Source organism: Rhinatrema bivittatum, chromosome 13, assembly GCF_901001135.1.
Source record: "Rhinatrema bivittatum chromosome 13, aRhiBiv1.1, whole genome shotgun sequence".
Taxonomy (NCBI): domain Eukaryota; kingdom Metazoa; phylum Chordata; class Amphibia; order Gymnophiona; family Rhinatrematidae; genus Rhinatrema; species Rhinatrema bivittatum.
In genome coordinates, this window is record NC_042627.1 from 50,683,601 (window position 1) to 50,708,707 (window position 25,107).

The following is a 25,107-nucleotide window of genomic DNA, read 5'->3' on the forward strand; positions in this document are numbered from 1 at the left end:
GTATAGAATTCGATATTGAACAGGTAGCCAATGTAATGCATACAAGATTGGAGTAATGTGGTCAAATCGATTACTGCCAGTTAAGATACATGTAGCCGTGTTTTGTTATAACTGTAATGGTCTGATAGAGTAAGCAAGTAAACCAAGTAACAGAGCACTATAATAGTCAATTTTTGAAAAAATTAAGGTCTGTAAAATGGTATTAAAATCTTTCATATTCTAACAGATTTTAATCATCTTAAAATATGTAATGTATGAAAACCAGATTAAATTATTGTTTTAATATGTTTTGTCATTCATAGATTATTGTACAAAATTACTCCAAGGTCTTAGACAAAATTGGCCATGATTATTAGGTGACCACCACAGTTAACAGTAGGGGATAGATCTAGACAATTTATTTATGTCTTACTGATGTTAATAACAAGTCTGAGATGTGTTCATTTCTGTATAATGGAAATTAATATATTTAAGAAATTCATTGTGTGTAATACAGAAGTATCAAAAGGGATAAAACTGCATATCTTCAGCATATATTCTAAACTTCAATCCAAGGCCAGAGAGTAAATTACAAAGTAGGAGTAAATATATATTGAACAGGGTAGCAGATAAAGAAGCACCCTGAAGAATATCACTTTTAATATGTCTAATGGATAATGAATTTTGTTTGACTTTGACTTGAAAAGTTATATCTTTAATAAATGAAGTGAAACAATTAAAATACCAAGTCCTTGATACCAATTTCACCGAGTCTATTAAGTAGTAAATTGTGATCAACCATATCAAATGTCGCAAACAAGTCAAGAAGTATGAGAATATAACTTTGGCCAGCATCAAAATCATGCCAGATTACGTCCATCACAGACAACATTTCGGTGCTGTGTTTTTTTTTTTCTGAAGCCATACTGATTAGAATAGAGAATGTGTGGTGTTCCTCAAAATATGCAGATAGCTGGGAATGCACAGCTTTCTCTATAATTTTTTAAACAAACAGCAATGAAAAAAATGGGTCTATAGCTTATAAAGTTATATAATATATCAGAAGAATTAGGATTAATGGTTGGTTTGACAGAAGCAAATTTTAAAGATGCATCTAGTACACATTCTGATAAAGATAAATTGACTATTTTGGTCAACGTACGAATAAAGTCTTCTTTGATTATCTTGAATGTACCAGTCAGGATAGGATCTAATGGGCAATAGGCTTTATTCAGATCATTTATTAGAGATGTGAATCGTGTCCTCGATCGATTTCGGCTGGGAGGGGGAGGGAATCGTATTGTTGCCGTTTGTGTGTGTAAAGTATCGTCATAATCGTTAAAATCGTGAGCCGGCACACTAAAACCCCCTAAAACCCACCCCCGACCCTTTAAATTAAATCCCCCCCCCTCCCGAACCCCCCCCCCCCAAATGCCTTAAATTACCTGGTGGTCCAGCGGCACACTAAAACCCCCTAAAACCCACCCCCGACCCTTTAAATTAAATCCCCCACCCTCCCGAACCCCCCCCCCCAAATGCATTAAATTACCTGGGAGTCCGCCGTAGCGGCGGTCCGTGGCTAAATCAGGGGAAGGGGGAGAGCACGAAAACCGGCACACTAGATCGTGAGGTCTTCAGCCGGCGCCATTTTTCAAAATGGCCGCCGCAAAATGGCGGCGGCCATAGACGAAAACGATTCGACGCAAGAGGTTGTTCCGGACCCCCGCTGGACTATTGGCAAGTCTTGTGGGGGTCAGGAGGCCCCCCCAAGCTGGCCAAAAGTTCCTGGGGGTCCAGCGGGGGTCAAGGAGCGATTTCCTGCCACGAATCGTTTTCCGTACGGAAAATGGCGCCGGCCATACGTGTATGGCCGGCTCCATTGTCCGTACGGAAAATGGCGCCGGCAGGAGATCGACTGCAGGAGGTCGTTCAGCGAGGTCCGGAACCCTCGCGAGATTTCTGGACCTCGCTGAACGACCTCCTGCAGTCGATCTCCTGCCGGCGCCATTTTCCGTACAGAAAACGATTTGCGGCAGGAAATCGCTCCTTGACCCCCGCTGGACCCCCAGGAACTTTTGGCCAGCTTGGGGGGGCCTCCTGACCCCCACAAGACTTGCCAAAAGTCCAGCGGGGGTCCAGAACGACGTCGAATCGTTTTCGTCTATGGCCGCCGCCATTTTGCGGCGGCCATTTTGAAAAATGGCGCCGGCTGAAGACCTCACGATCTAGTGTGCCGGTTTTCGTGCTCTCCCCCTTCCCCCGATTTAGCCACGGACTGCCGCTACGGAGGACTCCCAGGTAATTTAATGCATTTGGGGGGGGGGTTCGGGAGGGTGGGGGATTTAATTTAAAGGGTCGGGGGTGGGTTTTAGGGGGTTTTAGTGTGCCGGTTTTCCTGCCCTCCCCCTTCCCCCGATTTACGATTTTTTTGACGATAAATCGGGGGAATTGGTATTGTATCGTGGCCCTAACGATTTTTGACGATTTAAAATATATCGGACGATATTTTAAATCGTCAAAAAACAATTCACATCCCTATCATTTATAATCTAAGAAACCTCAAGTTCAGATAGTAAGTCAACATGACTCCAGTATAAGTTATTTATAGGAAGATTCACAACATCTGTAACAGTTTTAGGGAGTATACCCAAATTTTTCAATTTTTTCAACATAGAATGATGTAAAAGCATCATAGATGGAGATTATATGGTGTTATTATTGACATTATGATGTATGGCTTTTGTTAAATGTTTTACAGTGGAAAAAAAGAATTTTTGGATTAAATTTAATATGATGAATCTTACTGGTAAAATATTTTTTTTGTTTTGTTAATTAGAGCTCTATATTTACCTGTTAAGGATCTATTCGCAACTAAATTTTGTTCGGATGTGATTTCCTCCATATATATTCACATTTACAAGAAAAATCTTTAATTTTTCTTATATTTTCATTATACCAGAGTGCATTGGGTCTCCTTACTTTGGCAGGGCTGATTTCGTCAACAACAGTTACCTTAATATTATTCCATTTAGCAATTGATGTTTCATGCTTTTCAAATTCAATTGATTTAAGACAATCAGGAATTTGCTTTTTAAATCGTTGCTCATAATTTTTTTATGATCTGGGTACCTCACACTTTGATTTTGTTTACTAGATTTGTTAAGATTAATAGAAAGAGAAACACTAATACGTTTATGATCAGACCATGGTAAAGTAATAATGATCTCCTTATGCTGCACTCAGTGGCTGGCAGGGGCCACAACAGCCATGGCAACTATCCTCTTTCCCTCCTTTGGATCAAGGACATTGGCTCTGCAGTATGTCTGACCTGAGCTGAACTCACCAGTGTTAGTCCCCTGCACCACACTGCTATGGCACAAGCCATATTGCCAGGCCCATCGTTCACTTTTATAGCAGAACTGCTTAGCCATAAGTGCACTTCTATATACTGCATATAGATATTAAAGACTTGCCTTCACATCAGTATTCAAACATATTTATCATCTCCTTCATATTTAGATGGAAATTATCCATGCATAGGCACTAACAAGCATGCTAATTAAATCTTCTGTAAGATTTAAAACAGAAGATTTTCTAGCTTTCTTTTAAGAACTGCTCAAGACTGTGGAACAAGGACCAACACATAATACGTATTTTATACCACTTGCTTGATCACTGAAATAATCATTTGAACTCCTATATCCTGCAACCAAAAGCTAGATTTCATAAGGGAAATTGATGATTTGTAATATCCAGAGAGCATGGAAAGTATAGGGGTGTTCACTATGGAAAATCAAAGAGGAAGGGGAATGATATATTTCAAAGGTATATCAATAAAGCAGCAGTAATAGGAACAATGTGCCATTATACAACTGGCAATTGCCACCTGAAAAAGTCATTAGGGTCCCTGCTTTTGTTTTACTATTAATTAATTTCCAAAGAGTTCTCAGTTAATAAAGTCTTTGAAGGTTCTTTCCACTTAGTCTGTCCCACAATTATAAATCTATGTATATCAGGTCACGACTGGACTGATTATCTGAATTCCATATAGACAGTGGCACCACAGTAATGTACAGTAATAGTTGTCATTTTGAAGAATCTAACCAGTAGCACTGCTTTCAGGAAAAAAAATTGTTTCAGTTAGTTTTCTTTCATTTCAGGCTTTTTTTTTTTGTTTTTCGGTTTGCTTAATGTTTTATTTGGTTCGGTTCATTTAGCGAACCAAAGGGGGAAAAAAAAAATAAATATATATATATATATTAAATCCCCCAAAATCTCCCGAACAAAAAAAAAAAAAAAATGGGCCACCTGAGGCTTTACAGTTTATTCCTGCCCCCATGAAAACCAGTCAGGGTCTCTGTGGCCCCTCTAACCCCCACCCACAAACAAAACAAAACAAAAAAAGATTCAGACTCCGGTCTATCCTGCTGGGCTTAGATGAGCTCAGCTGGGGCCTCCCTTGGATCCTTTTGGCCTCTACCCACTTCCCTGAGAAAACTGCCAGGGCTGGGGAGGTCCTCAACCCCCACTTATTCTTCCGTGGGGGTCTCCTGACCCAACGTGCAGAAGCAATCACCACTCACTCCTGCCCTACATGGCGGTACATTTACAATGGATCCAGCTACACTGAGGCAGGCACCAAAGAGACATCATTTCAGCATCTGCCTCAGTTGTAGCCAGTGCCATTATGGTGCAGCTGGTGCCATTTTTAAATGTACCGCCAGGCAGGGTAGGAGTGGGGATCACTTCTGCCCTCTGAACCAGGAGATCGGAACCCTAATGTAAGGGATAAGTGGAGGTTTGGCATCTCCCCAGCCCCTGTAATATTTTTGGGGAGTGGGCCTGGGGTCTAGGGGTTCAAGGAAGCCCCAGGCTGCACTCATCTAATCCAAGCTGGGTAGACCTGGGCTCTGAGTCTTCTTTTGTGGGGTGAGATGAGGTTTGGAGGTGGCTTGGAGGGGCTACAAAAGCTCCCACTGGCTTTCTTAGAGGTGGGAGGAGGTCAGGAAAACCTCAGGGAAGTTGTTTGTCTTTTTTTTTTTTTTTTTTTTTTTTTAACAAATATGAAAATATTAGAAAATTGAATATTATCATGAAAGCCATTTTTGTTTCATTACATTTGGAACAAACTGAAAATGGCCTCATTTGTCACTTTTTCACATTCATGGAAAACAAATGCACATCCCTCTGAGAAGACTAAAAAGAAAGATTCATGGGATGGAGAGTATATACAATCTGCGTCTGTATTTATAGATGACAGAACCATTGAAAATTGTTTCAGGAAAAATTTAGTAAGGAAACTTTTTAAATTCATGTGTTTAGGATCTGGCCTATTCTGTTCAGATTTAATTCAGGCAACATCTAGAGCAGCATTAAAAATAACAATGAATAACATTTGTTACTGTTAGCACTGGAACTTCATGAACGAATGCAACCCCTCATGCCCAGCATCCAATGAAAGAAATTCTCAAGAGATCAGAGCAAGGCAGTCCATGGGACATGTGGTCACTGGGATAGGGAATGGTTAACAGTTCTTATATTTCTAACAAAGGAGCTTAGCTCTGGAAAACTACCACCAACACCCCACCCCACCCCCAACATCTGCAGTAAGGCTTGCTGGCTTTGCATGAAAGAAATAATGATAAAGTGAGAAGCTCCTCCCCATTCCCCATCTCCAAATTATTTCTTGGCACGGTAGACTTTGCTCTGCATTGCAAGCCGCCTGTCTACTTACGTCATAGCTTGATAAATTGATTCAATTCCATAACGCATTGCAAATTCATCTACAATTTCCTGTGCATCATCATCAAAGTAAACCTTCCAGGCCTCATCTCCTTTTACTTCAGGGATCTTAACAATGCCATTATTTCGAGCTTCTGTCAAGTGGTGAAATAGATTCTATGGGTAAAAAATATGTTTCCAATCACCAGTGAATCTCGAACTCCAACAATGACATTGGGTTGGCTTGTACGTACATTCATTACATGTTTGTCGAAGCTGCTTAGACATTTCAAAAGTACTGTATGATATCACTTCCTTCAGTCAAAACAAGACAATTAAACCTCTCTGGCAAAATGGCTTTTATTTCAGAATCTTCGATCTTGCAGTATTAGTGATGCTGATTTGAGACTTGTTCAACTGATTCAATGCCATTTCTGCAATGAGACTCTTACCAAAATAAAATGCCAAGTACGAGACTTGACTCTTTTATCTGGTGCAACTTTTATTGTAATATAAAGGACTGTAAAGGTAGTATGTGAATGTATTACATGAAGTGATTTGAAATACACAGGCACTGATTTAATTAATGGCTCCTTTCATTATTGTGTGTAACAAGTAATACTATATTCTACACACATGACCCTAAATAAAGACCCTGAACTTTAAAACAATAAGTGAGAAGTGCCAACCATGGATGTATCCGTGGACTTGGTAGCATAGCAACATTTGTATGTGATTTTATTGAGTATGCAGCTGTACTAGGGATGTGAATCGTTTTTGAACGATTAAAATTATCGTCAGATAATTTTAAAATCGTCCAAAATCGTTAGAGTGCACGATACAATACAAATGCCCACGATTTATCGTCAGGGGCATTTGTATTGTATCATTAAATAGGGCACACCAAAAAAGCCCCTAAACCCACCCTGACCCTTTAAATCGACCCGACCCATCGCTATTTTTTTTTACGGAGGCCCGCACCGCAAAAAAAAAAAAAAAAAAAACCCATCTGACCATTTAAATCGACCCCCCCCCCCCCGACCCAACCTATCGCTAATTATTTTTTTACGGAGGCCCGCGCCGCAAAAATCTCAAAAAAACCCATCCGACCCCTTAAATCGACCCTCCCCTCCTGACCCGACCCATTGCTATTTTATTTTTATGGAGGCCTGCGCCGCAAGAAAAAAAAAACCCATCCGACCCTTTAAATCGACCCCCCCCTCCCGACCCCCCCCCAAAACCTTTTAAAGTTACCTGGTGTTCCAGGGGGTCCTCGGGGGGCCTCGGGGACAGAGCCAGGGGGGCCTCGGGGAGAGAAGAGATCCAGGGGGGCCTCGGGGAAAGATTTCCCAGGCATCAGCTGTTCTAAAAAAAAAAAAAATGGCGCCGATGCCCCTTTGCCCTTACCATGTGACAGGGTATCCGTGCCATTGGCCGGCCCCTGTCACATGGTAGGAGCACTGGATGTCCGGCGCCATCTTTACTCATCAGCGCATATTATACTATGGGCTGATGGCCGGCGCCATGTTTAAAGATGGCGCCGGCCATCTTTACTCATCAGCTCATATTATACTATGGGCTGATGAGTAAAGATGGCCAGCGCCATCTTTAAAGATGGCGCCGGCCATCCAGTGCTCCTACCATGTGACAGGGGCCGGCCAATGGCACGGATACCCTGTCACATGGTAAGGGCAAAGGGGCATCGGCGCCATTTTTTTTTTTTTTTTTTTTAGAACAGGTGATGCCTGGGAAATCTTTCCATGAGGCCCCCCTGGATCTCTCCTCTCCCCGAGGCCCCCCTGGATCTCTCCCCGAGGTCTCCCGAGGCCCCCCCTAGACCACCAGGTAACTTTAAAAGGTTTTGGGGGGGTCGGGAGGGGGGGGTCGATTTAAAGGGTCGGATGGGGTTTTTTTTTTCTTGCGGCGCGGGCCTCCGTAAAAAAAAAATAGCGATGGGTCGGGTCGGGAGGGGGGGGGGGTCGATTTAAGGGATCGGATGGTTTTTTTTGTGGCACGGGCCTCCGTAAAAAAATAATTAGCGATGGGTCAGGTCGGGAGGTCGATTTAAAGGGTCGGATGTGTTTTTTTTTTTTGCGGTGCGGGCCTCCTAAAAAAATGTGAATTGGAATCAGAAACGATTCCAATTCACATATCTTAACGATCAGATTCGAGCCCCCCCGCAGCCAAATCTGATCGTTAAGACGATCTGGCACACGATACACATCTCTAAGCTGTACAGCCGTGGTGCCAATGGGAGAGTACAGGGAGAAACAGTGTGACAGAAACTGCAGTGGTGATGGAGGCCTGGTGCAGAACTTGAACCACAGCAGCAAGAGATGCTGCAATAATGCTTTTGCAATATGGTTACAGGAAATTGGGGAAGGTGACAATGGTGTAGTTCAGAGCCACAGTAAAAAATGCAGGTGGGACGTGAAGGGGGAAACCAAAATGAAAGAATCACAGCAGCCACGTTGGCAAGAGCACAGGGGATGTGGAGTGGGAAGAGGCACAGCCGGAATTGCAACCGCATTGCTGACAGCCAGGGACAAGGAGGATGTGGCACAGCAGGAGTCACAGCAGCAGTGCTGACGCAAGTTTAAAGGAGGGGTTGCTGGGCATACTGTAGACATACGTGAAAGTATAGTGAACAGAAAACACAAATTTCTTTGGTCACTGCATTAAAGCAGCAGTTCTGCCCATTCTCATTTCAACTTCTCCTTAGTAATATCCCTTTAAATTAATCTTTTAACCAAGCAAATACTGTAATTTAATTGCATACAATTTTTTCAAGCTGTTAATTCATTAAATATCGAAAATCTCCCCATACATCTGCCTCTTTACTTCCCTTTATGGCTCTGTTTTTATTTGCCCTCTTTTTTCCTCTTTATTATTTATTCATTTTAAATCTTCTGTATTCCACAACTTCCTAATAACTTGTCCAGTGTGGGCTCTTCTGGTTATATATTTTCCTCCCTTCTTTTCAAACCTTTCATTCTCTATTTTTATCCATTTTTTTCTTTATTATGCTTTGAAGTGTTTTGCTTTTGATTCTTTACCAATTTTACTCTCTCTTTTTTCCGTTCCTGGCTTTATTTAAAAAATGAAACAAACAAAAAAAAAAGCAAAACTAAATGACACAAACATTTTGGGGTTAATAATAAGGCCTCTACCTCTTTGGGGAAGACCCTCCCCAAAGAGGTCGAGGCCTTTTCAGACTCGATTTACCCTGATGAATGCATTGATCATTGCATCGGCAAACAGAACAAATGGGAAGAGAACACAAGGTCTATGCTTCAGCAAATTCCTACTCTTCAAAAGCATTCCCTCTCTCCACTTAGATTTCCACTGCGGAAAACCTAGGGAAGCCTTACAAATAAAGATTTCAAACCAACTGGAGGTTAGAAAAACTAGAAAAATGGGTATAGCACCAAACTAAATTAAATTAAAAAGATTATAGCAGCGTCATGCTAAAGTATTTCTCATATGACTACTTGGGGAATGCCTAGGAAAGCATGCCAGCAGAAGCAACAGCAACCAAAGCTGTGACAGAATCTAAGTACACCTGAGAGAGATGTCGACGGCAGTGGTAAGTGCAGTGGGGGAGCGGTTGGTAAAAGATTGGGGGGGGGGGGACGGAGGTCTGGGTGTTGGACTAGTTACAGAAATCTCTATGGCCAATCAAAGAGAACAACAGAGGGCCAAAAGAGAGAGAAGAGAAAGTCAACTTGTACAGAACAGAGGAATGGTTATGACAAGCTCAACCAATATGAAACAGCAGCAATACCTGATACATTCTTAAATATAACGGAGCAGAAGAATTTGTTTACTGATCATGGACTGCAGGCTATATACTAGGGGTGTGAATCGTGTGATCGATCGTCTTAATGATCGATTTTGGCTGGGGGGGAGGGAAATCTTATCGTCGTGTTTTGTTTTTTTAAAAAAATCGTTAAAAATCGTAAATCGGGGGAGGGCGGGAAAACCGGCACACCAAAAAACCCTAAAACCCACCCCGAACCTTTAAAACAAATCCCCCACCCTCCCGAACCCCCCCAAAATGTTTTAAATTACCTGGGGTCCAGTGGGGGGGTCCCGACGCGATCTCCCTCTCTCTGGCCACGACTGCGTTGAGAGAAATGGCGCCGTGGCCCTTTGCCCTTATCATGTGACAGGGCAAAGGTAGCGCCGGTGCCATTTTGGTTCCTGGTTCCCGATGTCAAGCATCCAGGAGATCGCCCCGGACCCCTGCTGGACCCCCAGGGACTTTTGGCCAGCTTGGGGGGGCCTCCTGACCCCCACAAGACTTGCCAAAAGTCCAGCAGGGGTCCGGGAGTGATCTTTTGCACGCGGGCTGTATTGCCAATCTTCAAAATGGTGCCGGCGCTACCTTTGCCCTCACTATGTCATACGGGCGACGGTCGCCCGTATGACATAGTGAGGGCGCTACCTTTGCCCTGTCACATGATAAGGGCAAAGGGCCACGGCGCCATTTCTCTCAACACAGCCATGGCCAGAGAGCTGGAGATCGCGTCGGGACCCCCACACTGGACCCCAGGTAATTTAAAACATTTTGGGGGGGTTCGGGAGGGTGGGGGATTTGTTTTAAAGGTTCGGATTGGGTTTTAGGGTTTTTTTGGTGTGCCGGTTTTCCCGCGCCCTATTTAACGATACAATACAAATGCCCCTGACGATAAATCAGGGGCATATGTATTGTATCGTGCACTCTAACGATTTTGGACGATTTTAAAATTATCTGATGATAATTTTAATCATTCAAAAACGATTCACATTCCTACTATATACTGACCTGGATGCCAGCAAAGGAGAAGGAGAGATATCTTCCAGTTAATCAAGCTTGTACAGCTGACAGCTGAAAGATACCCTTAGTGCAGTGAGCTGGGGAAGAGGGGAGGAGGGAAGAAGGGGTAGGGGGGAAGACAGGGGGTAAGCCACAGTTAGAGCCATGGCTGACTATTTCCATGACAAGGTTCACAGAATTAGTCTCGTGTTCTCAACCAAGTCACCTCTACCTCCCTCTATACTACCTCTCGCTCCTGCTATCCTCCTTTTTTTTAAATCACTACTTTTCCCTCTGACCCCATCCCTACCCAACTCCTCAGCTCTTTCCCTTGCAGTCATCCCTTCCATCTGTCATATCCTCAATTTATCATTTTCAACTGCTAATGTTCCTGCAGTCTTGAACTATGGTGTGATTACACCACTCCTCAAAAAGCATTCACTGGACCCTACCTGCCCTCCTCCTTTTTACTTCCAAACTAATTTAACGTGTTGCTTGCCACAGCTGTTTTGACCTTGTTTCATCTCAAGACATTGTCAATCCACTCCAGTCTGGTTTTCATCCTCTACATTCCACAAAAAGAGCCGTTGTCAAAGTCTCCAATGACCTGTTTATGCTAAAGCAAATGCCTTTACTCAGTCCTTATCCTCCTTATCTGCTACTTTTGACACTGTTGATCCCCACCTACTCCTCAATACCCAGTCCTCATTTGGATTTCAGACTCTGTCCTATCTTGGTTCTCTTCTCACCGCTCCCACCACACTTCTCTTTTAGTCTGTCTTCCGCCACCCCATTATCAAATGGTGTGACTCAAGCCTCCCTCCTGGGCCTTCTTCTCTTCTCTCTGGATACTCATTACCTCCGTGCTCTAATCTCCTCTCATGGCTTTCAATACTATCTTCATGCTGATGAGTTCAAGATTTACCTTACCTCACCAAAAATTTAATCAGGAATCCAGTCCCAAATCTTAGTCTGCTTGTCTGATGAGGCTGCATGGATGTCCCACTACCACCTTAAATTCAACATAGCCAAGCCTCCTCGTCCCCCTTTCTCCGTTTCTGTGTACATAGTAACTCTGCAATCCTTCCAGTCCTCTCAGCCCATAAATTTGGAGTTATCTTTGACTCTGTCTCTCAACACACATCTTTCTTTATATCACAACCATAATCCATCTTTTCCTTTCTGAACACATTACCAGAACCTTTATCCACTCTCTCATCACCTTCCATTTAGACTTCTACTATAATCTGCTCCTCACAGGTCTCCCAGTGAACAATATCTCTCCACTACAATCTATCCAAAATTCAGCAGCGTGACTTATCTTTCACCAAGGTTGCTACACCCTTGTAACACTACATTGGCTCCCTATCTATTTCACCATACAGTTCAAGCTTTTTACTCACTTACAAGAGCTTTAATTCAGCAACTCTTCACTACGTCTTCTCTTATCTCTCCCTACACCTCCTTCGTGCACTCTGCTCATCAGGCAAGTTACTCCTATGTACTCATCCCTATTTCCCAGAGTGCATTCAGGCCACCTATTTTTCAATCGGTTAAACACAGCCACTCAGCCACAGTCAGTTTTCAAAGGGGCTGATTTAGCTGTCCCAAGGAAGTCCCTTCTCTGTAGAGCTTACAATCTAATCAAGACAAACATGCAGAGCAAAAGAGACTTTAGGAATTTAATTTATTAAGAAAATGGTTAAAATTAATAAGGCTGTAAGTGGGATAATCAGGGGTTAAGATTTAAAAGCAGTCTCAAAAAGTTGAATTTTCAGACTAGATTTAAATAAGGCAAGAGATGAGCATGACACACCAATGCAGGAAGTCTATTCCAAGCATATGGTGCAGCTAGGTGGAAAGCATGGAGGTGGGACCTGACTGTAGAGGATAAGCACATATTTAGGAGTAACTTACCTGATGAGTGGCATGGTTTTCAGCAAGGCAGCTAAGTTTAGCTATGTAACTGCAGCACACAAAAGGCAGGCCAAAATCTATGTGGACAAATTTTGGCTGGCCAGGTCAGGTGCACAGCCCCTGCTGAAAATCCACCCCATGTCACTATCTTTCATAGAGTGAAAGATGGCAATTGATTCAGTCCCTTTTTGAAATTTAGCAGCTGGACATTGGTAGTTAGATTTGGATAACTTGATACTGCTTCATCCTTGATTACCATGAATGTAATCTTAACTTGGCCAGCAGAAGAATTAACCATATTTCCATTCAGAGAATAAAAGGAAACATGAACCTTCCAAATTATGTACTATAAGTAACATATTGTTGTTGAATTGAACTCTTACTTTTGCCCACGGCATACAATGCTATTCACTAACATATCAGCTTACCTCGTGTAAACATGTATACTGTACGTGGTATGGTGCAACATTCTCCTCTCCTTTAATTTCAACATTGATTTTCAACCTAATGGCACCAGAGACGACAGATTTATCAGTTCGTTTCTCTAAGAAAAACAATATTATAACTGTTAGCAACCCACAGCAATCAAACTAGATTTCATATCCTTGATTTGTCTATATTTTACTTCCTCGAATAGTATATATTTTATGTCAATCTGTGCTATCATGCTTCATTATCACGATAGTATAGTGTGGCAATGAGTGATTTTAATCCCTTCACACAAGTTCAGTTTCTGCAAAAGACTCGATCCTCCCTCTGCATTTGTCATTGTAGTTTCAACTCTCTGCAGGAGTGCATCAAAACAGTTGAGCTTTGCTGGTGGTGTAACAATGAGTGAAATCACTGTGAACCTGGAGGGATATCAGTTATCTGACACAGTGAGCACTCAGAAACCACGTCTATCTGGATTTGAAGCTCAGTAAGTCGTCGGTTGATCTTGACAATAATACAATCATCAGCAATAAGCAAACCAATAATTAGTAAAAAGACTACAATTTGTGCAATGCATAGCATGATAACAGGATGTAAGAGGAGATTCTGTGCCATGGGGCTGGATGCTCGTCATGCCAGAAAACTGATATTCCTCCAGGTTCACAGTAATCTCACTCACTCATTACGACCCCAGCAAACCCAACTGTTTTGGTATGCTCCCATAGAGAGTGTCTCTGGATTTATGTTAGTGTGAATGTGTGCTGCCCATTGGTAGATACAGTATACCTCCCCGTTATCCTATTCTCTGAGTGGGCTTCGGCCATACGGTACAATTTATACACTCATAACATTTTTTATGTAAAGCGCACACTCATTCTATCACCAGCAAACACATATTTATTTATTTATTTTTATTTATTTATAGGCTTTTATATACCGAAGTATTAGTGTAGGCCTTCACTCCGGTTTACATTTTAACAACGAAATACATAAAAATCAGTAGAGCAACTTCAACAAGTTCATAACTATACAAACATTCATCAGAGGAACTTCAATAAGCGGGGAGATACATTGATTTTGGGGGATCGATATAAAACGCATGGGTTGGCGGGGAAAAAACTTGGGATATATACATATTAATCAGGGAGAATTTGATACAATAGCTTGTCCAAGCAAGGGTGTTGAAATCATCAGTTAGTATGTTGTTCAGTGGGGGTACTAAATAGTGGGGTGTTCAAGAGGAGAATTAAGAGTGATTGGGAGGGGAAGGAAGTGGGAGTGACTGGAGGAGATAGGGGGAATATAAGGGGTGGGAGGAACTAAATTGGGAGAGGGGCTGCTGGGTTGTCCTATATGTTGGTTTATCCAATCCCATCTTTGTAAGCTTGTTTGAAGAGCCATGTTTTGAGTAATTTCCATATTCCATATATTTCCATAACAATTCATATCTTGTTGGAGGTAATTTTGTAACAGCCTGCCCAAATAAGATGATAAATGCACAGGCTTTATGATTGTATTTCCCTAGCATTGAGGTCTTTGTCCTGGCTGCCTATCTACCAATTTAAAATAGTGACCCTGATTCATCGTGTTCTAAGCTGAGATACAATGATAGTCTTAGATCTATAAACCAGAGAGAACTTTAAGATTAGTAGCCCACAACTTGTTAGGTGTGTCATCAGTTAAGCAAGAGCAGCCAGATGAAACAAAAGAGAGGACATTTTTGGTTGCAGGACTGTCAATTTGGAACAGTATACCAGATGACGTCAGATCAATTCAATGCTATTTAGCTTTCAAGAAAACATTTGGGGGCCAGAGGTAACTGGGCATATTTATCAACATGTTAGACCTGTTGAAGGTAGAACTGGGGTTGAGTGTGTGTTTGTTTTTAATTTAATTTAAAAACTTCTTTTAAACTGCACTACTGTTTTTAAGTGTATTATGGTTTACTGTGTATGTACCTATTGTAACCCACCAAGAACCTTGAATTATGCACGATAAAAGCCTTGCAAATAAATAAAGACATTACATCAGTTTTCAAAGGGAAAGAATACATGTACATGTACATACGTGTACATATACACATGTATGTCATGCAAATCTATCTCATGCATATTCATTGTGGATATCCTGAAAACCCGACTGGCTGTGGGGTCCCCAGAACAGGTTTGGGAAGCCCTGCTCTAGGCCCAAAGCAAAAAAAGACTAATCAAATAGACAAAGACTGGAGTACTTTTTCTCCTGGCATGCTTGAGTGTGTGATAGTCGGTTAGTTTCTCTCACACACTCAGCCACTGCAGGAGAGAAAGACAAGTCAAAAGGGGAAAAAACCCAAGGATTACACATACAATAGGCAGCATTCTCAGAATCGATATTTCCTCTCCTTCTCCCTTCTAAGCCTAAACCGTACCTTCCTCACAGCACAGAGAGACTTGACCTTATCTTGATAGGATGTCATTTCCTGCAAAATTTCGGAGGTCTCCCTTTATCAAAATTCTGCATGTAATTTATTTTGTACCACGTAATAAATAGATATTGCACCTTACTGTGTGGCAGCTATCATACTGTGTGATAATACCATAAAAATGCTATGTAATGTTTTTACATATTATCATCTTTGAAGATATTGGCCTTGATTTTACACAGTAATTTTGGTAAACCATCCACAATAACTTACCAAAATTATTGCACTTTAGTACATCTACCCCCAAATGATTTGCCCCAGGACAAGCATGGGTACATTTTAAAAAAGAGCACATGCGCGTACTTTTGTTCGCGCACCAGGCGCGAACAAAAGTACACCGGATTTTATAAGAAACGCGCTTAGCCGTGCATATCTTATAAAATCCGGGGTTGGCGCGCGCAAGGGGGTGCACATTTGTGCAACTTGCGCGCGCCGAGCCCTGCGTGCACTGCCCATTCCCTCCAAGGCCGCTCCAAAATCGGAGCGGCCTCGGAGGGAACTTTCCTTCCACCCCCCACACCTTCCACTCCCTTCCCCTACCTAACCCACCCCCCCGGCCCTATCTAGACCCCCCCCCTACCTTTATTTGAAAAGTTACTACTGCCTCCGGGCAGTAGTAACTTATGCGTGCTGGCGCGGCAGGCCCCAACACAGGCTGCTGTGTCGGGGCACTCGGCCACGCCCCCGGACCGCCCACACGCCCCTGAACACGCCCCAAGCCAACACCATGCCCCCTGGCCACGCCCCCGACCACCCCTTTTTGCAAGCCCCGGGACTTACGCGCGTCCCAGGGCTTGCGCGCGCCACCGAGCCTATGCAAAATAGGCTCGGCGCGTGCAGGGCCATTTTAGAAGGGTTACGCGCATACCTTATGCACGTAACCCTTTTAAAATCCGGCCCGCAGTGAATCAGCAAGAGAGGGGACTTGTATGACTTGCATTTCAATGCTCTACCATCTAAGCTAGTGTAAGAACACAATATAGAATTCTGAAATATACAAGGCTGCACATTTATTGAAACTTATGTACACTTGTGAGAATCACTGCAGTACAATTAACCAATTCTATTCTACTATAGTACAATAGCATGTGAATAGAAACTAATGCGTATTGGATGCTTTAATTTTATGGTGCAGCCACAAAAGTTCTATCAAGCTACAAAAGATTTTAAAAAGTATATTTGAATTAAAAAAAATGTTTCTTTCCTGGAGGTAAACAATTATTATTGGACTAGAATTTACTTCTAAGCAAAGAGAAAAGAACCATAGTAAAATCCCAATCATCAGGAGGTCCATATTAAAAGCCATTTAGGGAGAATAACATAATAGTTATCCGTCTAAATGGCGTACCCGGGTATATTCATCATTTATCCAGCTAAATTCTAGTTAGCTAATGTTAGGGGGCTAGAATTTAACCAGATAAGTTAGGGGCAGTTCAGGGGCGTAACTAAGAGAAGTTGAGTTAGCCAGCTAACAGGATCATTCATCAAAGTGCGCTATGGCATTAACACCCGCCATAATGCAAGCAATAATTATTGCAGCACACGGTGCAAATGCAAATTTTGAAAATTTATTCAAAGGGGCGGGATTGGGGAGGGGTTGAGGCGGGATTAATGAAAATGGAAGGCATTATTGCACTGTGCGATAGCACAACGCACACTATTGCACGCTTTTAATGCCAGAAATAGCTACACCTTTTTTCTTGGTATTAAGCTTTGTGATATGCCCAAAATGGCTGTAATGCAATTTGCAATAAATATTGCAAATTTTGTTTCGGGCATTTTTGGGCATGGGGAGAGGGAAGAAGAGAGGAGAGGAGTACAGTGGAGTGGAGTAGAGAGAGAATGCCTCTGGGGTGGCACATCTAGTAGTCAACTATTTATACTGCTATAGGAGGGCCAGCTAGTAGGCTTTTGATGGCCAGTTTTACATGCAGAGTGAGACATATGAAAAGCACAGTCAATCTCGGTGAAGATTTGACATCATTTGGAGTGAGGAAAGTCACACAAAGATGAGATTTCTACAATGTTCTCTCGGCCTAGCTTAATGGACTCTCTACCAGGATATTTTAGCCGGCTAACTAATTAAGATAGCCAGATATATTCAATAGTGTGGCTGCACTGTGAATGTGCCTCCAAAGTTAGCTGGATAAATTTATCTGGCTATCTGGACTGTGTCTGAATTTAGACTGCTATGTGCCTAGAATATCTACAGTTTGTTTGCACTGATATATAACACCCACAGTACAACATATTTTTCTTTTTATGCCAGTCAACCTGCATGAGGGTGTATCAAATTATGTGCATTGGCAATTTGCTGGCACAAATAGGAACAGGCTCATAGAAATGGCTGAAAAATAGTAAATTATATCAATACCTAAATTGTACCAGACATCCATTTCTCCACTAAGTGTTCTCACATCAACAATGGTTTGTCCAAGAAAGTCATCCGATTCCTTTTTGAAGTGTTGCTTTACTCTAGATTTAATGTCGTCATCTTCATCCCAGACTCTTACTTTGATTCTGTCAGTGGAGTTATGGCACTCACTGCAGATAGCAAATGAAAAAAAGAGAAAAACATGTTTGATATATTTTAAACTTTTTCAGAGACTGATTTTGGCACCATGGAATATATATCTTATAAAATTTGAAAGTGTGAAAAAAAAAAAAAAAAAAAAAATGCACAGGAGTTAATAACCACAGGACAGTGCTAAGAATCACCCTGCAGCAGATCTGAATACTTTTTTTTACAGCCTGAGAAAAAACGCACAGAGGTCAATATTCAAAGCTGGCCGTTTAAGTAAATTAGCCGGATATAACCTATTTGGCTACTGATAAATATACTCGTATATATCTGCTCCTAGCCACATAAGTTCTAACTGGCTAAGCTAGACCTGCTCTATGGCACCTAACTCCTTTGAAAATTCACCCCATTGTGTGTTAACTTAACACATCTACAGGTCCTATGGGGCGGATTTTAAGAGCCCTGCTCGCCTAAATCTGCCCAAATCCGGGTGGATTTAGGCGAGCAGGGCCCTGCGCGCCGGTGAGCCTATTTTACATAGGCTCACCGGCGCGCGCAGACCCCGGGACTCGCGTAAGTCCCGGGGTTCTCCGAGGGGGGCGTGTCGGGGGGCGGGCCCGAACCGCGCGGCGTTTAGGGGGCGTGCCGGGAGCGTTTTGGGGGTGGACCCGGAGGCGTGGTTACGGCCCGGGGCGGCCCGGGGGCGTGGCCGCGCCCTCCGGACCCGCCCCCAGGTCGCGTCCCGGCACACAGGAGGCCCGCTGACGCGCGGGGATTTTTAGCAGATACGCGCGGCTCCGCGCGTATCTGCTAAAAACCTGGATCGGCGCGCGCAAGGCTATCGATTTTGTATAGCCGGCGTGCGCCGAGCCGCGCAGCCTACCCCCGTTCCCTCCGAAATCGGAGCGGCCTCGGAGGGAACTTCCTTTTGCCCTCCCCTCACCTTCCCCTCCCTTCCCCTACCTAACCCACCCACCCGGCCCTGTCTAAGCCCCCCCCTTACCTTTGTCGGGGGATTTACGCCTCCCAGAGGGAGGCGTAAATCCCTGCGCGTCAGCGGGCCTCCTGCGCGCCGGGACGCGTCCTGGGGCCCTGCTCGCCTAAATCCGCCCGGTTTTGGGCGGATTTAGGCGAGCAGGGCTCTGAAAATCCGCCCCTATGTGTATACTTACTGTATATCAGGTGGGCAAATTTATTAAAGGCCATTCCGTAGTTAAAGCATTTCTTTACACACAGAAATGGCTTTGAAAAAATTGCTCTCTAGGTTCCTCCAAGAACTTATCTTGACTCTTTTTAAATTCATCTATGCTAGTTACCTTGATCACATCCTCCAGCAACAAGTCCAGAGCTTGATTATATGTTGGGTGAAAAAAAAACACACTTTCTTCAATTTGTTTTAATTCTGCTTCTCTTTGAAACTAGCAGGCAGCAGATTTAAAACAAATAGGAGAAAGTATTTTTTTCACACAGGGGTAGATTTCATAAACTTGCGCAAACGCGAACAAGAGTACGCGGGATTTCAATAGATACGCGCAAGGCTGCCCAAAATCGGCAGTCTGCACACGCCGAGCTGCGCAGCCTGCCTCCGTTCCCTCCGAGGCCGCTCCGAAATCGGAGCGGCCTCGGAGAGAACTTTCCTTCTGCCTCCCCCACCTTCCCCTCCCTTCCCCTCCCTAACCCACCCCCCTGGCCCTATCTAAACCCCCCTACCTCTGTTGCGAAAGTTACGCCTGCTTGAGGCAGGCGTAACTTTGCGTGCGCCGGGCCGGCTGCCGCGCGCCATGTTCCAGTCTGGGGGCTGGTCCAGAGGCCACAGCCACACCCCCGGAATGCCCCCGGGCCAAAACCACGCCTGTGGTGCCGCCCCCGGATGATGCGCTGGCCACGTCACGTCCCCCGACACGCCCCCAATGATGCGCGCATTGCGACACGCCCCCATCACGCCCCCCCCCCCCCCAGGAAAGCCCCGGGACTTACGCGCATCCCAGGGCTTTGCGCGCACCGGAAGCCTATGTAGCAAAGGCTCGGCGCGTGCAGGGGGTGTTTGGGCCAGGTTTTCGGGGGGTACGCGCATATCTTACGCACGTACTCCTTTGAAAATCTGGCCCTTAATGCACAATCAAGCTGTGGAATTTATTGTTGGAGGATTTGGTCAAGTCAACTAGCATAGCTGAGTTTATAAAGGGTTTAGACAAGTTTCTGGAGGAAAAATCTCTTAACAGTTATTAATCAGGTGACTCTGAGAAACGTATCACGTATCCCTGGAATTCAGAAACAAGAAACTGGATTTGCTTTTTGGGAGTGGCCACTTTAGGAGATAAGATGTTGGGCTCAATGGACCTTTGGCTCTTATGTTCATGCATCTGCTGTGACCAAAATTTTAATATCTTCTATAGACTGGGTGTTAAAATGTTTGTGTGCATGCTATCTGTTGAAATCCCCTGTTCAAATCTGTCCAAAGTGAAGAGACTGGTTAGCAAGTACCCCATTAAAATCAAAGACCTCATACCCCTCTCAGAAACTTCTCCCTCTGCAAGATCAAGTCCCCAGCACTACCACTCACATCACTGCAAGATCAATCCCACCCAGTATCATCACAGACCCTTACCCTGGCACTCTCAAAATACAGTAAAGCGCTCCGTAGCTGGAGTTCCCTCAACCTCCTTCCATCACCCTGAAATAAAACCTTACCATTCCAGAAGATTTCCCATCTTCACCAGCAGTACTGATATAAAAGTCCCTTTGTCAGCCTTGTGAAGACCCTGAATGTTGTTAGGGACTCTTTAACAGTAAAGCATGCTTAGCAGCATCATTCAAGATTTGTAGTAATGCCAGCAAGAGGACTCATGTTTCTGCTGCCTGTGAGAACCTCTGGAATGGTAAAGGTTCATCCTGAAGGAGTGTGTGTACGGGTGCGTGTGTGTGGGGAGACTCTGGTCACTGGAGGGTTGCCTTGAAGCTTGTCCGTATGCACTGAAGAAGTATCCAGGTACTTAATGTATGTGGGGGGGGGGGGGGGGGTAAGGGTATGATAGATGGGGAGTATGCAAAATGATGTGGTGGGGGTTGCTAATGGAGCCACAGGGGATGAAGAGTCTGATCTTAATGGAGGTTGAAGGGATGAAATTCTTCGATGTTATCTGGTCTTTTCACTTTGGCAGGTTAGAACGGGGGATTTTAACTGAAAGCTAGTACACATTCTAAATGTTTTGGGATTAACAAGCACACTATTATCTTGTGCACGCTATTGTGCTAAATATTTTATATGTGCATGCTGCAATTTATGGGTATAATTATGTAACTGCCTGCACTGGTGTAAAGTCTGGCAGACAATTTTGTAAAAGCCTGTTTCCATGGATAAAGCACAGTTTTCCTTGCAGAAATGTTTTTGAAAATTACTCTCCTTGTTCATAGCCTACTAAGTGACATCTTAGCACGTATGTTAAAAGTTTAGTGTTGCAGACACCAGAAATATTTTTGTACACTATTTAGTGCATAGCCCCTATGTGTGCACTTTCATACTGTACACAAACATGTCCACATGAAAAAGGTAATCTGGAGGTCTGCATTACATATACACATGAACCTTATATTTTCAAAAAGTATGTGTGTAGATGGAATGCTGCTGATTTTCAAACTCAATGCACATGGCTACCATGTGTTTTAAAATCATCTTGCTATTTATAAGCTTTCAATGACACACATACCTTTATTGTTAGGTACCTCACTAAAGATTTATCTCTGACACAATACAAAGGGTAGGCAAGTCTTCTTTTGCCCTGAGTTAAGTATTCTAAAATAACAAGGAAATTTGCTGTAGGTATTTGGAAAAATGCTATTGACTAACAGTGATGTACAACTAGTCCTTTTTGTGTGAAACAAAATGTCTGGAATAAAATGAAAAAAATGAGTCTTTAAATATTTAACAGTTAAGAGTTTTTCATATCTGAAAAGTCTCTGCTCATGAACAGTGACAAGTATTACCTTTTATTTACAGCACCAAGGCACAAATGGTACTTGAAATCATAAGACGTGGAATCAAATGAAACCACCAAACAAAGCCTTCAATAAGCTTAGTAAATCCTTTAATGGTTCTCAAGGAAGTGGGAAACATATAGAAATAGACTTATTGTTTACAAACTTTCATACCATTCTGAAATATAACTCAAAAACATTGAAAAAGGGAAGATCAGAGTGAGCAACTTGAAAGGGTATCATGAGGGTTTTTTTTTTTTTTAAATTGATTGGTAAGATACCCAGAAACATGGAAACATGATGGCAGAAAAAAGATCTTACAGCTTATCCACAACTCTTCAGCTATTCAGTTTTAGGATCCTTAACCACTCCCTCAAAGATTCTCTGTGTTTATCCCATGGCGGCTTTCTTGAATTCTCAACCACCTCCATAAGGAGGCTGTTCTATGCATCCACTATCCTCTCTGTAAAGAAATAATTACTAACACTACTCCTGAGTCTATCCCCTTTCAACTTCATCTCATGATCCCTCAATTCTAGAGCATCCTTTCCATTGAAAAAGGCTCAACTCCTATACATGGAAACCTTTGAGATATTTTAATGTCTCTATCATATTTCACCTATCTCGCCTTTCCCTTTAAGGTATACATTTTATTAGCTACCCTCTGGACAGACTCCATCCTTTTTATATTCTTTTGAAGGTGTGGTCTCCAGAATTGTACACAGTATTCCAAGTGAGGTCTCACCAGGAACCTATACAGGGAAATATCACCTACCTTTTTCTGCTGACCATACATCTTCCTATGTAGCCAAGTATCTTTCTGGATTTTGCTGTTGCCTTATGCACATGTTTGGCTACCTAAGATTATCAGATATGATCACCCCCAGAATCCTGCTTTTCTTTCATGCTTAGAAGAATTTCACCCCCGATACTGTACCTCTTCCTTGGGTTTTTGCAATCTAAATGCATAACTCTGAATTTTTATTTTATTTTTTTAGCATTTAATCTTAGCTGCCAGACCTTAGACCATTTCTCGAGCTCTGCTAGATCCCTCCTATTTTCCACACCTTCCTGGATGTTTACCCTGTTGCAAATTTTGGTATCATTTGGCAAAAAACCCCCAACTTTTCCCCCCAAAAAAGTTTTGCAAATAATCGGTCCAAAGACTGATTCCTGCAGCACGCTGTTATAACACCCCACTCCTTGAAATAAACTCTAATTACAACACTTTGTGGCCTCCCACTCTACCAATTTCTAACCTAGTCAGTCACTTTAGGGCTCATACCAAAAGTTATCAATTTATTTACAAGTTTCTGATGCAGAACTGTGTCAAAGGCTTTATCGAAATGCAAGTATACTTTTTCGGCACATTTTGCTATAGAGAAAGTGTCTACTGGAGAGGATGAATCCGTCTCATCCATACACATTAGTATATGAGTGCTTGCATGGCTAGACACCTTACTGAAGTGGCCACACACACCACATATCAAGTAGTGAAGGAATTGAGATGAGAATGTGAGAAGTAGTGGGAGTCTGTGCGGTTGCTCGAGTTCCTGCTGCTGGAGAGTGGGAGGAACAGTGGGAATCTATGCTGCAGTTCGAGCTGTGTCTGCCGGTAGAAGGGAAGAACAGCAGGAGTTGGTGCTGCTGCTGCTCAGTAGCATTGTTTGTTGTCACCACTGACGTCAAGGGGTGGGTGCAGAAGAGGCAGCTGCAAAGGTTAAGAGTGTATGATACTCATGGACATTGTTTAAAAATACCATCTTAGAAACGCAGTGCAGATGTATTCCATGCATTAAGAAAGGTGGAAGGAAGGTCAAACAATTATCAGCATAGTTAAAAGGCAAGGTGAAAGAGGCGATTTTAACCAAAAAACTTCATTCAATATTGGAATAAGGATCCATCTGACGAAAATAGGATAAAGCATAAGCACTGTCATTAGGTGTAAAACATTGATAAGACAGGTTAAGAGAATTTGAAATGAAGTTGGCCGTAGAGGCAAAAACTCATAATAAAAACTATTTTAAATATATCTAAAGCAGGAAAACTGAGTGAGTCAGCTGGACCATTAGATGATTGAGGAATTAAAGGGGCTCTTAGGAAAGATAAGGCATTGGGAAAGACTAAATTAATTATTTGCTTCTGTGTTTACTAAAGAGGATGTTGGGGGGATACTGGATCCGGAGACGGTTTTCAAGGGTGATGATTCTGATAAAATGATTGAAATCACAATGAACCTGGAAAATGTAGTAGGCCAGATTGACAAACTAAAGAGTAGCAAATTGCCTGGCTTGGATGGTATACACCCCAGGGTTCTGAAAGAACTCAAGAATGAAATTTCAGATCTATTAATAAAAATTTGTAAGCTATCATTAAAATCTAGAGATGTGCATTCTTTTTTCCCAAATTAGGCAATTTCAACAAAATTGCCTAATTTGGTATGGTTCAGGGGAACCGAAAAACAAATGAAATTTTTTCGAAATTTCAGAAAAATTCATTTTTTGTGTTAGCGTGCATTAACTTTGATCCGTCTATCAGGAGTTAGTGTGCACTAACTCCCAATAGTGCACACTAACACAAAAATCGGGGCCCCCCGGAAAAAAAAACAAACCCTGAACCGCGGGAAAAATGAAATTTCCCACGGGGCGGCCCTGAAACAAAGCCCAAGATGAAAAAAAAATGATGCATATCTCTATTAAAATCATCTATTCTACCTAAAGACTGGAAAGTGGCCAATGTAACCCCAATATTTAAAAAGAGCTCCAGGTATGATCCAGGAAACTATAGATGGGTGAGCTGACTTCAGTTCTGGGAAAAATAATGGAAACTATTCTAAAGAACAAAATTAGAGAACATATAGAAAGACATGGCTTAATGGAACACAGCGAGCATGGATTTACCCAAGGGAAGTCTTGCCTCTCAAGTCTGTTAGAGTGGAGGAGTAGCCTAGTGGTTGGAGCAGTGGGCTATGAATGAAGAGACCAGGGTTTGAGTCCTGCTGTCACTCCTTGTGACCTTGGGCAAGTCACTTTACCCTCCATTGTCTCAGGTACAAACTTACAGGCTGATACAGTAAAAATCACAGGAGAGCAGGTGAGTGCCTGCTTGTGCACAGGCCACTCTCCCATGTGCAATTCAGTAAATAAAATTATTCAAATTAGGGCCTGCAGTAAAAAGAGGTGCTAGAGACACTAGTGTGTCCCTAGGGCCTGTTTTTGGCAGGAGCAGTGGCTGTTAGCGGGTTTGACAGCAGACTCTCAATTTTGCCGGCGTCGGTTCTCAAACCCACTGATAGCCACGCGT

The 25,107-nt window shown here is 42.8% G+C and overlaps 1 protein-coding gene across 1 annotated transcript in view; it reads right to left on the reverse strand.

Moving 5' to 3' along the window:
- Positions 1–25,107, reverse strand: part of UNC13C (unc-13 homolog C) — a 688,103-nt gene that overhangs the window by 316,396 nt on the left and 346,600 nt on the right. Inside the window, exons 10-12 of the mRNA XM_029574856.1 lie at positions 17,683–17,852; positions 12,844–12,959; positions 5,714–5,877 (exon numbers count right to left, since the gene is read on the reverse strand). Of these exons, the coding sequence (XP_029430716.1) occupies positions 5,714–5,877; positions 12,844–12,959; positions 17,683–17,852 (450 nt within the window). The remainder of the gene's footprint in view (positions 1–5,713; positions 5,878–12,843; positions 12,960–17,682; positions 17,853–25,107) is intronic.